Below are 16,447 nucleotides of genomic sequence, written 5' to 3' on the forward strand. Positions count from 1 at the left end.
ACATTCAAGTATATAATTGTAAGCATATTTATATTCCACTGAAATCACGATATCCTTTGGGAGACAAAAACCCTATATGACTCAACTTCTAGAAAAATGGCAGACAATACTCTTGATCCGTATCCAACAATCCCAAGCTTTACCTTGTCCACACCTGAAGACAGGAGAGAAAGGAGAGTCTGCAGAAGAAACCTGTCACTGACGTGAAGCATGGCTTTGTGGTGCTGTGAATTTGTAGCCACGTTGCTGAGAGCAGCACAGCTGTAGTACTGTAAGGACAGTAGACAAAATGGGTATAGATGCAGTAAAGAGACAAGAGTTGGCGGATTCTACGATGGGTGGGAAAAATAAAGATCAGGTCGTCTGGTCTACTTCTGAACAACATATACCTTAGTAAGAATATTTGACTCATCACACAAGAAATGAAAAATATATAAGGAGTTTGAGATGGAGACACTTGTGGCCTAACGTTCTAAAACTGTATTAACAACCCATCACACACCTATGAAGGACCATAAATGGTTGAAGTTAAAAGCTCAGGTTTCCTATCCAAAGCTCTGGGAGGTCAAGTGAGAAATCTGTAAGCAGTGAATATAAATGGAATTGCTCAGCTCTTGAGCAAATAAATGACTGTAATAGATGTGAGGATTCTAATACCAGAGCTTAGGTTTGAGAGAAAAGACCATATGTTATGCTAATATAATATTTAAAATCAGTTTTCAATAGATTCTTAGGGAATGCAATGCCACTGCGTAGAAATATATTATTTTGCCTCTTTGCAGAAAACTGGAAAAAGTACAGAAAACAGAGTGAACTGGAAAAGAAAATGGCTCCCAAAGCTTCAGCAATATTATCTGGGGGCAATTCTATATGAAATTTTCCTTCCTATGTTTCTGGCTGGGCTCTGTAGCAACTTTCTGAAAAAGGAAAAGTGACTACAGAGTCCATTGAGATGGAGCTGATCTTACATAAATTGGGGCTTCAGATTAACTGATAGACTGAAATTCACATATCTATTCTGTGAGGCTTACAAGCATGAAAATTATTGCCTGCCTCAATTACTTCTATTTTCCACCTGAAGACCCTTGATGTTGTCCCAAATGAATTCCTATTAATATTACTCTTAATCCCAATACAGTAAATCCAATTTCTTTACTTGATTGTGTACAAAAAGGAAGGTTGTGCAAAGAAACTTTGGGGCACCTTCCTCAAACAGTAACGCAGCAACTTTTTTTGGGGGGGCAAATACCTTCTACTCCCATGTTATCCTACAGCTATATGCACAGGTTTGCAGTAGATGAGGGCAAAATGTTCAGGCCCATTTTTCTATATGGTAAAAGGATTTAAAGATATTCCAGGAATTTAAAACATCTATTTTGCGTATAAAACATACAACACACAGACACAGAGACAGCCAGAAAGTCTTTTGAAGGGAAAGGAGGAGCACATCGCTTTTTTCACAATTCTCCCTTATCGCAATATGGATGGAAAGAAAATCAAATAGGGGTTCAAAACTTAAAACTTAAATAAGGCAATGGCTGTATGTGATTATTTCAGACAAAAAGTCAAGAACAACAAGTAGTGCTCGAATTGTTCCAGAGTACTTTTTTCAAACCTCGGAACAAATGCAGCAAAGGGAACAAGACCACAGTTGCTTAAGCTGCTATGGCCTCTCTCACAACTGCTTTCAAAATATGTACACTTGGTTCTCAGATGTCACAAAATATCTCTTATAGAAAGACTCACGCATCCATGAAACTTTATTTTAAATATCAGTCGGTTACTAAACAACATCTATAACGTGTCAGACTCTTGCCCACCTAACTGTTTTAAAGCATGCAATGTGAGCAGCTAAATAAGCACCATGTCAATGGGAAGATAACAATGTTCCATGCGCCTCAGCATATAGTCCATGGTGGCTACATGACCAAGGAAATGTCTTGGAACAACAATGGCTCCCTCGGCTAAGAAACGGAGATGAGCAGGGCCTTCTAGAGTCATATATGACTGAACAGGGGAAAAAAATCTTTACCTTTACCTAAGGCAGGGGTAGGCAACCTTGGCTCTTTTATGACTCGTGGACTGCAACTCCCAGAATTCCCGAGCCAGCATGGCTGGCTCAGGAATTCTGGAAGTTGAAATCCACGAGTCATAAAAGAGCCAAGGTTGCCTACCCTTGACCTAAGGTACCAGAAACTGTTGTCTTTTGTTGTGTCTTTTCAGCTTAGTTGAGGATTCAGGTTCTGTCAGGCAGTTTTGAATTTAACATTATGCATTATGTTTCCAGAATCATCAGACTAGTATTTATTGTTGAGTTTGTTCGGTTTCAAAAGTTTCACTGGATGGATAAGTTTACCTGTACTTCTGTGTCAGGAGACTCTAATAAACGGGTGAGAATTGGGAGAGCACTTTGACGAACCAAAACCCTTTGGATCCATTCTGTAAGGAATAGACAACAATCAAACGACATCTGTAATCAGTTGCTTGGATCTTATCACTGCTATGTAAGTATATACTTAAAAATGAAAGAATCTGCAGCTTCCAAAAGCCAGTTTATTTCATTGCTATCACGTACACAAACAATAACATTGCTGGGTAATTACTTTGTTAACAAAGGCTGCAAATAGAATTAAAAGAATGTGGCTATCTTATTCTGCATGACAACAAAATCCAGATTGTATGTCCTAAAAAAAATGTGTCCTGATGAGGTAGCATTTCTATGTGATGTGGATTTATTTAAGAAGTGGCTGGAAATGATTGCACTATATATATAAAATGCTGTATTTTTTAAAATGCAAAATGGCAATACAACGTTATTAATTCAGTACATCCTCAAAACAATACATTGTTCATAAAAGTCTCCCCCCCCGATCCCACACGTGGAATAAAGCTTTAATAGTCAGCAACCAGCTTCACAAATTCACTCTTTGCTGCATAGATTTTCTGTGTTTCCAAAATTGTTCTATAAAAATTATTCAAATACGAATATTACCAGAAAGTCCTCAGTGGAACCTATCTCTAATCTCCTTTTCCTTACTATTGTTGTACAGTATTTGGCATAGTCCAAATAAATCACGGCTGCCACATTACCTGATCCCGTGAGGTTGAAAATAGCTTGAACGGCATTTTGTTGAACGCCAATATCATGAGATTTGGAAAGGGAAAGTAAGGGTATAGTTCCACCTGCTGCCGCAATTGCATTCCGACAGGCCTCTGAAGGAAGCAGAAGAGTAAAAGAGAAATTCAGGGAAGTTTAGCTATGTTAGGAGATAGCCTGGAAGCAATAGTTCAAGATTAGAGACTGAACATTGTCCTAAACCAGGGGTAGGCAACCTTGGCTCTTTTATGACTCGTGGACTTCAACTCCCAGAATTCCTGAGCCAGCATAAAAGAGCCAAGGTTGCCAACCCCTGTCCTAAACTCTAAAGCAGTGGTGGCGAACCTATGGCACGCGTGCTAGAGGCGGCACTCGGAGCCCTCTCTGTGGGCACACGTGTCGTTGCCCCAGCCTCACCTCCCCCCACGACCCCTCCTCACCAGCAGCTCCCCTGGAGGAGAGTCGCCCCCGAGCATGGCCCACATGAAGCAGCGCAGCCAAGGACATGGCAGCCAGGCAGTGTAGAGAAGACTCTGCCCTCACGCCCCATCCCGCACAGTTGATGCTGCGGGGCACAGGCAGAGGGTGTGGCCATGGCGCTGCTGGGCTGCCTGGGCGATCTGCGGCGGGCCCTGGAGGCGGTGAGTGGCCCTGCGGGCAGGCGGGGCGGGGCCAGTTTGGGGCACTCCGTCTCTAAAAGGTTCGCCATCACTGCTCTAAAGCCATGGTTTTGTGTGCAATGAATAACGTTACAAGCCTGCAACGAGAACTATTGCTACAAGTTGCCTTGGGATAACAACTTTGCCAGACGTTTTAATCAAGCAAAGCATATCAAATATGTATCCTAAGTGCCAAGCTGGAGGAGAGCAGTTGAAGTGCCCTCTGGAATGAGGTATGGCAACAGAAGAAGCAAGCAATAAGGAGAAGACGGTTTGGCTGCCTGGTTTAAAGCTCCTTTCAAACACCGGTTAGTCAGGTCAACTTGGGTTTGAGTACCAAGCATTGAAAGCTGAACAACCTTTTGGGGCTGCCATCTTCTTTTCTCGTTATGTGTTTAAGACTCTAGTCATGTGACACGGTGACATTTGTTTGGGCACAGCAGGATTCTGTAGGATGGATTTTATGGCAACTGTTGCAATAAAAAAGGCTGGGCATTTATTGCAGTGCCTACTTGGGAGGGAGAAAGAATACTCCTGAGAATCTTGAGGGGCCTCATCCTAATGGGCACCTGTTGCCCTCTTCTTTTCTGAAGATCTCTATAGACCAGTGGTTCTCAACCTTTTTAATGCCGCGACCCCCAACCGGTCGTAAGTCAAGGACTAAACCGGTCGTAAGTCGAGGACTAAACCGGTCGTAAGTCGAGGACTACCCAACCGGTCGTAAGTTGAGGACTTTCCCTGCCCGGGAGCGTCGCGCATGCGTGGTTCCGCCCCCTGCGCCGGCCGAGGCGTAGCTGGCAAGCGGCAGAGACCGAGCAGGCCGACCACCAGCTGGCCCAGCCCAAGGGAGGTAAGGCACCCGCCAGAAAAGGGGGGAAAAATTGCGGACAACCTTGCTTGGCGACCCCCGTGAAATGGTCGATCGACCCCAAATGGGGTCGCGACCCATAGGTTGAGAACCGTTGCTATAGACCTTGCTCTGCGCTCCACGATGAACTAAAGATAAATGAAGCAAATAACATTCCTATCCATATAATACAAAGGTACATATCTGCATAATTCAATAGTTCTTCAGACAAATTGAGGTATGTTTATGTGGGGGGGGGGGAAATAGAAGTATCCATAGCTGTAATCAGTGCAGTATAATAATTATGATGTTGAACTTGAGCTAGAGAGAGCTAGCTAGTTTTGATTCTCCACTTAACCACCTTACTGAGTGACTTTGCGGCAGCCACTGTTTTTCAACCCGTCTTTTCTTTTATAGAATTGTTTTTGTAGGATAAAATTAGGGGAACTTAAATGGATGTNGACCCCAAATGGGGTCGCGACCCATAGGTTGAGAACCGCTGAACTAAAGATAAATGAAGCAAATAACATTCCTATCCATATAATACAAAGGTACATATCTGCATAATTCAACAGTTCTTCAGACAAATTAAGGTATGTTTATGTGGGGGAGGGGAAATAGAAGTATCCATAGCTGTAATCAGTGCAGTATAATAATTATGATGTTGAACTTGAGCTAGAGAGAGCTAGCTAGTTTTGATTCTCCACTTAACCACCTTACTGAGTGACTTTGCGGCAGCCACTGTTTTTCAACCCGTCTTTTCTTTTATAGAATTGTTTTTGTAGGATAAAATTAGGGGAACTTAAATGGATGTAGATTAGAGTTCAAAAAGAAAAGCCAGGATATAAGATAAGATAACCTTTATTGTCATTTTTTTTTTACTGCGAGCACACTGGCCCACATTAAAGATTCAATTCTGTTGCCTGCTCTCAAAAGAAAGTATATATCTACCCACACACATAACACACATATACACATGCTACACACACACATGCGTGCACACACACACATGTCCATACATACATACATACATACATACATACATACATACATACATACATATATATAAATATTAATCACTGTCCATTTTGAACACATAGCGGAAAGAGGAAAGTTGAGAGTTCACAAGGTTGATGCTATATGGAACTGCAGGAAATGGAACTGTTGCTGAACTTAAGCATTACCATAGGCTTGACTTTTGGGAACCCTGCTCACCTGAGTCAGCCAGCATCATTAAGCAGGCACAGGAATTACCCTGGATATTGATGTCATCTGATTCAAGTAGCTCTAGGATTGGCTCAAGTAAATCCATTTCTATGACATGCTCCTTGGTTACTGTTTGAAAACAAAGGTGATAGCAGCAAATAATCTTAAACATTATTATAAATTCAATACAAAATAAATTCAGGAGTAATTAATCTTAAGTACAAAGTTTAAAAATGCAATACTGAAGAAATTTAGTATTTAGTAATACTGAAGACAGCAAAAAGACACTGTCATCACTCAGCACTAGAGAAACGTGTTCCACTTGACTGGGAAGTAAAATCTACTTTCAGAATTCCCATGAAATAAATCATTTCATTGGGGCAAGAATCTAACAAATTTATTATCAGCCACACACTTCAGATGCAAAAAAAACCTGAGTGCCTAGGGCAGACATGTCAAATTCACAACGTCACGTGACGTCGTGTGACGTATCGGAGCTTTTTCGCTGTTGCCGGCAATGGGATGGGTGCGGCTCCGGTATGATGAAACCGGCCCATGGGCCGGCAGTTTGACACCCCTGGCCTAGGGCTATAAGTGCTCCTGTCAATCTTGAGTTTTACTGTCCCCAAATTTCCATCAATTGTGATCAAAGTACAATTTTAATAGGACGAGGAAAATTATTCAACACAGTTAGAAGTTTTACTACATTCATTTGAATTGTACTGTATGTAAATGAAATCAATTCAAATGAATTTGTAAATATGTATATTTTAATCTAGTCCATAATCAGAAAAATATTCTGCTTTACTGATGCCTTTTCCTCTCTTCAAATGATTCTGCAGGGCAGTTCAATATACTTGTCTATCTTTAGGGGCAGAGTTGAAAAGAACTCACGTTTTAGGCAGGTGACATATTCAACTTTCTCAGAAAGAGAATTCTTGGGTTATCCACTCACCATTTCCTTCTAATAAAAAACTGAGCAGGGATAAAGATGAAATCTGCTGAACCTCCAAGTCATTAGACTTCAGCAAAGCATAATACGTTTCCAAATGCTCTTGGGACAGTTGAACGTTTACTGTTAAAATGAGAAGAAATATTTGAACAGTCAGAACACTGTTGCTTTTGTCTTGGAACTGTGGGCGTTCAAGCACAGAAGCAGTCATAACTAGGAGATATCTTAATCCGCTTTCGGAAGATGCCCTCTGCCAATCTATCCTAGGTGAACCCTCCTGATTTATACACAGTGCAGCTAGCAATGCATTCTACCACCCACCAGCCTTTCACACACATACATTTCTAATGTAGCAGCTCCTACAATTCTAAGGCAAGGCCTCACGGTATATTGGATTGTCATTTCACGCTTTCCATTGGAGCAAGTTGCTAGAATTGAGGCAGAAAATTTCTCCATGGTCCCTTGAGCTTCTGTACTAGAAAGAGAATGCTAATCTCCTGTACATCCAGTGTATAAACCAAAGAAACAGCCAGCCAAAGTGTGCCCTCCATCCCTTAAGCATCTGATTCTATGGTGAAAAGTATAGCACAGAAATAAGAGCAACGTGACTCCGTCCTCACAGATTGAGAATGTCTGCATGCACCTTTCAACTGTAATCTTAACTTCCACCTGAAAGTGAAGGACTTAATGTTACAAAGAAGCCACTCTCTGCAAGTATAGGTCCTATTTAACTAAATGTTTGCTACCCTAGTAAACAGCTGCTGACTAGCAAGATTATGTCCCAAGATATAACATTCCGCATCAGTGATACATTTCGATCCCTCCAAATGAGCCTGCAAGGCAGCTGAACAACCAACTTGCCATTCCTTAAGACAGTGGTTCTCAACCTTTTTAATGCCGCGACCCCAACTGGTCGTAAGTCGAGGACTAAACCGGTCGTAAGTCAAGGACTAAACCGGTCGTAAGTCGAGGACTAAACCGGTCGTACATCGAGGACTACCCAACCGGTCGTAAGTCGAGGACTTTCCCTGCCCGGGAGCGTCGCGCATGCGTGGTTCCGCCCCCTGCGCCGGCCGAGGCGTAGCTGGCAAGCGGCAGAGACGGAGCAGGCCGACCACCAGCTGGCCCAGCCCAAAGGAGGTAAGGCACCCGCCGGAAAAGGGGAAAAAAATGGTGGACAAAAAAAAATGGCGGACAAAAAAAATGGCGGACAACCTTGCTTGGCGACCCCCGTGAAATGGTCGATCGACCCCAAATGGGGTCCCGACCCACAGGTTGAGAACCACTGCCTTAAGAGCAGAGGTGAGAAGAACTCACATTCAAGTTCTTGAAAGGAAGGTGGAATTTGATCTGAGAATGAAATTAAGTACATCTATAGAAAAATGGTACGGTTAAATTGGATTAGTATATCCACTTTATATATATATGATTTTCTTCTTCTTTTTATACACCAAACTTCCCAGAGACCTGTGACCCAAAGGCTCCCCTTTCCCTGATACTTCTCAATATGCAAGTCAAAGAAAATACTTTAAGCATTTGGTCAGAGTGATGATGTTGTCAGGTCATCTAAAGGCCTCCGTCTGTCAGGATTCTCTTCTCTTCTTTCTGCCTTAGTTTCTTCAGCTCTCTAGTTTCTATCAAACGAGACATCTATCTGCTGGATTGCTGCTCTCTGCTATAATTTTCACTTTGACTCAGTGCTGGGATTCAAATATGCGAACAACTGGTTCTCTGTGTGGATGCCGCTTCTGGAAATCCATTCTGGGCCCGGGCAACCAAATATTAGCTACCGGTTCTGCCGAACTGGTCCGAACTGGCTGAATCCCATCACTGCTTTGACTAAAATCTTTTGTATTTGTACTGATGCCTCATTCCACCTTGCTTTGACTTAACTTACACCTGTATTATCTTATTACATCTACCTTAACTCTCCTTACTTAGCACACTCTTGAACCCCTGTGAATCCTAATAATCCATATAATTGTGCATGAATGAAATTCTAATGTTAAGTTAGTCTCTGTTTTATTTTTTTTTTAAAAAAAACCCTGTTCATCCATGTTCAGCTAGAGAGGACGTGCTTTGTTATAACCCCGTGGTGGCAAACCTATGGCACGTGTGCCACAGGTGGCACGCAGAGCCCTCTCTGTGGGCACGTGCACCGTTGCCCCAGTGCTAGGCTTTCAGCTGGGTTTTATAAAACCTTTTCGCTTTAGGCCTCCGCCGCCGTGTACAAAAAAAAAAAAGTTCAATCAATCAATTTCAACTTCTCGCAGGAAAAAAAAATCTCGCAAAGTTGGAATTGATTGATTGAACTTTTTAGTCCCACCCAGTCTGCCGTTACCACCATAGCCATGCGCACCCAATGGGCCACGTCCACCCAATGGGCCACACCCACCCGGCACCTGATGATACATAAGTGGGTTTTGGGTTGCAATTTGGGCACTCGGTCTCTAAAAGGTTCACCATCACTGTTATAACCTATTACTTACAGTCTTGGCTTATATGTAGATAATAGAGAGCAGCAAGCATTTGCAAGCCCGGGTGATCTGAAAATGCCAAGGTCTTCAAGGCCTCTAAAGAGATCTTGCCAAGTGATGACATTTCAAAACCTTAAAGAAAAATATAAAAACAGATTCTGAATTGTGTCAGAAGTAGTGAAAATATTGGAGAATCCATAAAGAAGTAAGTGAAGGGGGGGGGGAAATCTTCCATATGAAAATATTCTCTGTGCGTGTTTTGAAAACATAGTGGATAGAGAAATTTAAAAGATGCTCACCTTGTTCTTAATTTTTTTTAAAAAATAGCTTAGCATCCTTTCCTTCCCTTAGTTACCTTTCCTTCTTGATATAATTTCTCTCCATCTTCATTTGTCCTTATTGATTTTGGGTTCAGATTGTCTTTACTGAGGGAATATGAATCTAATCTAAATGAATTTAGATTTACAATATCTAAGATTTCATTCCTACAGGAGTTATCATAATCTCATTAATAAAATCATGTAGATTGCCAAATTTACTCGGATGAAATTGTGAATTTGTGATGCTGTACATGGGAATCATACAGGCAAAAAGGGAAATAAGTACATGCTTAATGTCTATGGAGATTCTCAGTCATCCAAGTGATAGTTGTCCCAAAGGTGCTTTTTCAAAAGGCAACTGGACTTTTGAGGAAAAAAGAAAAACGTCCAGTTGCCTTTTGACAAAGCACCGTTGGATCAAGTGCATGCTCAAGAACAACCCAATATGTTTAATGGGAAAAATAATCTGGAAGGCAGCAAAGTTCTCCAAATAATTCAGTGAGGATTTAATGTGTTCAGAAACTATAAAATGCTGAGTGACTGCAGGGAAAATTGATGATAGATTTCAACCCTATATGTATTTTAAGAGTTTCCTATAAACTACTTTGAACTTAATTTATAAAGAAAAAGTAAGTATAAATGTAAAAGGCTAAAATTCATCATTATGTATTTCTTTATAAAAAAACCCACGAGTTTTCTAGTTATGTATAAAAATTCTCTCTCTCTCTCCCTCTCTCTCATTCACTCACTCTCTTTCATTTGCTACTAAGATTTCAGATATCCCAGATCCTAACATTAGGATTTTCTTCTTTTTAGTAATGAGTGTGGAGAGAATGTGGTAATGAAATTGGAAAAGTAAACATTCTTTTTTGTTCATCTATTAGAAGAACTAGAGAAGACTATTATCTCAAAGTGAAGATTTGTTTTAAGAAAATAGTGCTTGGTAATCCATAGCTGCTTTGGCCCTTATTATTGTACAACAGTTATTATGTGCCATCATGGTACACCACTGAACCCAGAGGTATTGTGGTTCTTACCCAGCCAAGGGATGAGAATGCTTGAATGAAAATATAAAAGTGCACTGTGGCAGCTTTGGCAAGAAAAATCAAGGTAACTGACATGTAAGTAAACCTCTGCACATTTAAATGCAGGGATTTGGTCAATAAGTCTAGGATTGAGAATCAGCTGCCCAATTATTGTTTGGGATACTTTTAAATTTTGGCTTTTTCCTCTGTTCCACCCTTATTCACAAAAACAAAACAACCAGGAACAAAATGACACAACTCCCTGACCTCACCGTAAACTGCACAGACTTAAGCAAAGCAACAAAAACTCTAGCAAACAATTCAACACAGTTGGCTGACACACTTTCAAAAGCAGAAATGTCTCACCTCTTTCAATGTGTTGCAGAAAGTCTTGGGCAGTCTCCTCTTCATAGGGATGAAGAACAGGTTTGTAGAGCCGTCTCATTTCAACATTTTTTCGTTTTAGGCAAGGGCAGTCAGCGATCTCAGCCAAACACTCTCTAATGTCCCGCAACACACCTGACAACAGTGTTTTCACCGAGACAGCAAAGTCGTAAAGCAATTGAACACACTTGGTACACAGCTGGCCCATTTTTATTTTCCTAATCCAACCGAAAACCCGAGAGCAAAAAAGGAAGGGAGTGTTTATACTTTTATTGTTTATTTTATTGCTCATATATTCCCTGTACTGGAAAAAGTTTTTATCTAGATAATGCCAAATATGATGTGCATGAGTTATTTAAAAGTTCAAATTGTTCCCTGAATACAGACAGAAAATCTAACTCTGCATCTAACCACTCCAAATTAATCCTTTTCTTCTATTTTACATGGGAGAACAATAAATAAAAATGAAACATTCAGGAGCAACCTATGTTCTGTGTCAAACAAAGGATATTAAAAGAAAGCACAACAGTCCTAGAAAGCTAGCAACACACCCCAAGATAACAAAGAAAGGTGATGCTTATATAGAATGACATCACATGTGAGAGCAACAAATATACTGGTTCCCACCCACTTAATTGATCAGCCAATCAGTAGAGAAGAAAACAAAAACTTAAACAGGTTGTTCCAGTTTCTTCCAGACAAAGCAATAGTGCCTTTTGATTGGCACAAGCCCAAAACAGCCCTGAATACTTTGTGTCTGCAAAAACAGAAAAATACTTACATATACCCTTTTAATTTCCCATGTTCTACATTTACTATTCAAACACCAAGAATAAGAATGAACATAGGAAATAAACCAAATGTTTAGGTCCAGATTCTAGGCAAAAGTATTGGTAAGCAGGGTTGTTGTGGGGAAAATGGCAGAAAAAGTTGTGTTGGATAGGTTCGCCGCTTTGAGTTATTTATAAAAAATAATAAAGGTGGATATAAATACATAAAAACAAAATATATACATATGTAAGTTTCCTCCTTATTGGACCGAACAAAAACAATTAATAGTATAGTAACTTTAGTAGTGAATGTATGATAGAAATTAAAATCTGGTGTACCTTGCTTTCTTTGTTCTCTTATTATAAAGTTGCTATGAAATTTGTGCCATGCAACTACAATGTGTAACCACAGTAACTCTAATTGTTAATTATCATATGGTTAAAAAATAATAAAATATCAAAGTGGCAAAGGATGGATATGAAGAAGATATACATTTGCTATTTGTCCTTCTTATGATACCCTTGCATATTCTTATCTATATTTTATTTTCCCTAATTCCTCCATATTTACCTTCACTTGTACTCTCCTTGCAACCCTATCCCTTTTTCCATTTACTTCAGTGGAGTAAGCACCATTCTCATTTACCTCCAAGTAAACATATTGCCTATATTCATGTAACACAATGAACTATCACTTTCATTCTTTTTTGACCAAGCATACTGGGCAAATCCAGCCCTTTTACTAATTTATGATTTAGCCTGTCACGTGAACCTAGAATATTGGGTTGAGTCCATTATGATTAATGTTCTGAATATGTTTTGTGCAAATTCAGTCATGTAGGATTGCTCTGTTAAAAGACTATTTTTAAAATCCTGTTGAATCTAACCACATGATCATCTAGCCCTCCTTCCTCTTTCCACCAGCGGAGAAACAGATAATTCAGGGACACAAGCAGGAAATCATTACTAAAGTCCTCTCTAATAACTAGTATTTTAAGAGCCAGTTAGTCTGATGTAGTGATTAAGGCACTAGGCTAGAAACTGGGAGACTGTGAGTTCTAATCTCACCTTAAGCACAAAGTTAGCAGTGACCCCCCCCCACTGCCTAAAACCCTACTAGTATTTAGGAATATATTGCTTCTGGGTAGGAAAGTTAATGATCATGTTGAATACCCATTTATAGGATATGTTCTCTATTGTCATATAGCTCATTTAAAGCCAGTGCTTTTTTTGTAAAAAAAAAAAAAAAAAAAAGGTGCCGGAACTCACACACGCCATACAACCTGCCTTGCCTACCCTACAAGGTTCCATCCAAAAAAGGCACCGGAACTCCGTTCTGGGCGTTCTATGAGAAAAAAAGCCCTGTTTAAAGCTATCTTTAAACTCTAAAAAAAGGTAATCTCATTTAAGTCAAGTTTGACTCCTGGTGACTCGTAGGTTAACATAGCTTTGTTGTAAACAGTACAGGAATAGTTTGCCATTGCCTTATACATTTTTTTTTAAAAAATCCCAGCGTAGCCTATACACACTGTATTCCCAGAGCTTGAGGGTTGGTTTCCGAACGTTTCATTACCAGGCTAGGTAACATCTTCAGCGGTGTTTAGTGGATGTCTGTGTCAGTGTTCTACTTATATAACGGCTTCAGGTGTGGGTGTGTCAAGGGAGGGTCTTGTGAAGGGCCAGGTGTTAGTCATCAGAGAGAGGCTTGTGATGGGGAGGTACTTCAGGTAAGGGTCATTGGAGGGTGTGAATTAGTGGGTCAGGAGCAGTGGTGGGATTCAAATATGTGAACAACCGGTTCTCTGTGTGGATGCCGCTTCTGGAAGTCCATTCTGGGCCTGAGCAACCAAAAATTAGCTACCGGGTCTGCCGAAGTGGTGCGAACTAGCTGAATCCCACCATTGGTCAGGAGTGAGTCATCAGTGGGAGGCTGATAATGGGTCTTGTGATGGGGAGATTATATCAGGTCAGGGTCATTGGAAGGTGAACTGCTGAGGGGGGAAGAGAGAGGCTTGAGGGTTGGTGCTGTCTCTGGATGGCTGTTCAATTGATTTGTACTCTGAGGGGTTCGTATGCTGGTTGTAGGTCAGTGTGTCTGTTGATGGAATTGCTTGTGGAGTGCCAGGCTTTGATGAACTCCTGAGTCTGGCGGGTGGTAGCGTGGCCGATGATTTTAGTGTTGCTTCAATAGAACTGTTGTTTTTTGGTGTCAGTGAGGGTAGCGATTAGGGATTTGGGATCGGGGTGTTTGACTGCTAGCCGGTGTTCGTGGATCCTGCTTTTTAACTGACATGATGTTTGTCCCATGTGGAAGTGGTTGCAATCGTTACAGTTGATTTTGTAGATGATATTGTTTCTTTCATCCTTCTATGTCTTGTCTTTAGATAATTCCTGGCAGAGTATGGCTGTGGGCTGTGGGCTCCCCCCTCCCAGCAATTCACCTTCCAATGACCCTGACCTGACATAGTCTCCCCATCACAAGATGTAGCCTCCCGCTGATGATTCACTCCTGACCCACTAATTCACACCCTCCAATGACCCCTACCTGAAGTACCTTCCCATCACAAGCCTCTCTCTGATGACTCACACCCGGCCCATCACAAGACCCTCACTTGACATTCCCACACCTGAAGTCCTTATGTAAGTAGAACACTGACACAGACATCCCCTAAACGCTGCTGAAGATGTTACCTAGCCTGGTAACAAAACATTTGGAAACCAACCCACAAGCTCGGAGAATGAACCTTCACCCTCATCCTACACCCTAGCTACTATTGCACACTGTATTGTGTAATTGTTTCCCATCCAAAATTAGCTAGGCCAAATCTTCCCTTCTGAGCCTAGAAAGATTGGTCAGATGCTATACCCTATTAAAACATTACTTCAGGGTGTATATATGTTTTAAAACTAGTTCTCCTGCCAGGATATCTTGTTATATGAATTAAGAACACCATTGGTTGATATTTTTTCTATTCTGATTGAATGAATGAAAATACATCCTATTGTTTTATAAGGCATTTGCTGAGACTACTGGACACCCTCCGCTTTTTCTAAAACTATTTCATTAAATATTGCACATGCTGCAGGCCTACAATGTATACTAACACTTTTTAAACAATTGATGGTTCCCACAGTTAATTTGTATTAGTTGTATTAGGGGATGATTGTAATGTATCAAAGCAGTTTTAGCTAAAGATTCATCCTAACAAGTTCTACACTTTCCTAGCTAGATTGTGCTTCTGCAGCACTGTATTGCATGGGTATTATCTAATTAAAAGCCTCAAAAAAGCATTATAGACCAATAATAAAAGTTCAGATTCTTGTTGTTTCAAACCCAAATAAGCAATATACAACCTTATGTTAAAGTTACATAGGATACTTATATTCCTATTAAAAATACAAAGACACATTATGTGCCATCAAGTTGCTTTCAGATAGATCTTTTCTGAGACAATATATTCCCTAACCCATTCTTTTAGGTTTTCCAACTCATCACCTCTGCAAAAGTCATACAGACAGTATGACTTGGTTTTATGATTCCTCCATTGTATTTGACAAAATACATCTGTACTGTAGTTACTCAAACTATCAGTCTTCTAACACATAGCTTGACGATTCCTGCAACTTTTTAAACGTAACATATATTCCAATAAACTAACATATCAAAGAAAAACTTATTTTTTCATGCATACTTCATCTGATTGTTCTTATTCTCTAGACCAAAATGCAACGGCCAGTTGGGGAGTAAAATGTTCCACAAAATTTAAATGTAACAATAAATCAGGGGAACATTTCATCACAAAATAAGAGAGAAGTACTAATAAGTTCCAATGTAGTACACTTGAGTGGCATCACGAAAATTGGTAAAAGTTCAATATACAGTATAACTCATTGGATGACCCTAATTTCTTTACACCTAGTTCTTTGTTTCAGCTTCAGCTAGAACACACAGCTGTTAGGAACCACACCACAAAGACAACTTGCACTCTGCAGATGATAACAAGTTATACTGTATATTCAGAGAGATAAGAGAAGAAATCTCAAAACACAGGCATCCTTTGAAATTATGCCCGCTTGATAATACTTCGCACTAGAGTAGTTATCTCTGCAATAGTGGCAAATATCTGTAGCTCAGGTATAGGATGAGGGTGAAGATTGGTTCTCTGAGTTTGTGGGTTGGTTTCTGAACGTTTCGTTTCCAGGCTAGGTAACATCTTCAGCAGAGTTTAGTTATCCCTGTTTCTCTCTGCCATGTTCTTTCCCAGGACACAGAAACATCCCTTGGCTGCCATCTAGCAATCGACTGGAGTTTTGCAATCCAGAAACGGCCATCTCAGGAAAGCACTTATCATGTGACTCTGAAAAAAATGTCACCTCTAGGAGTTTTAAGTAATTTTCCCTGTTATAAGCGCCATCTTGACAGATCTTGACAGACTTGAACAATGGGCCTATCCAAGAAAATGATTTTTAAGGTGGAGAAAAGCAAGGTTTTACACCTGGGCAGGAAAAACCAAAGGTACAAGTACACATTAGTTGAAGCCTGGCTCAAAAACAGTAACTGTGAGAAGAACCTTGGAGTCCTTGTGGACAATGACTTAAAAATGAGTCAGTAGTGTGCGGCGGCAGCCAAAAAAGCTAATGCAATCCTTGGTTGTATAAACAGAGGCACAGAATCAAAATCATGTGAAGTATTCGTACCGCTTTATAAAA

The 16,447-nt window shown here is 40.4% G+C and overlaps 1 protein-coding gene across 1 annotated transcript in view; it reads right to left on the minus strand.

The window, feature by feature from the left end:
* LOC107282199 (vacuolar protein 8-like) overlaps positions 1-11,506 on the minus strand; it is a 29,531-nt gene extending 18,025 nt beyond the window's left edge. The window contains exons 1-7 of the mRNA XM_015809955.2: positions 10,950-11,506; positions 9,251-9,370; positions 6,765-6,884; positions 5,819-5,938; positions 3,091-3,213; positions 2,357-2,439; positions 144-269 (exon numbers count right to left, since the gene is read on the minus strand). Of these exons, the coding sequence (XP_015665441.2) occupies positions 144-269; positions 2,357-2,439; positions 3,091-3,213; positions 5,819-5,938; positions 6,765-6,884; positions 9,251-9,370; positions 10,950-11,259 (1,002 nt within the window). The 5' untranslated portion in view covers positions 11,260-11,506. The remainder of the gene's footprint in view (positions 1-143; positions 270-2,356; positions 2,440-3,090; positions 3,214-5,818; positions 5,939-6,764; positions 6,885-9,250; positions 9,371-10,949) is intronic.
* Between the last annotated feature and the right edge of the window lie 4,941 nt (positions 11,507-16,447).

Source organism: Protobothrops mucrosquamatus, unplaced genomic scaffold (assembly GCF_001527695.2).
Source record: "Protobothrops mucrosquamatus isolate PMUCROS unplaced genomic scaffold, P.Mucros_1.0 scaffold_33, whole genome shotgun sequence".
Classification (NCBI taxonomy): Eukaryota; Metazoa; Chordata; class Lepidosauria; order Squamata; family Viperidae; genus Protobothrops; species Protobothrops mucrosquamatus.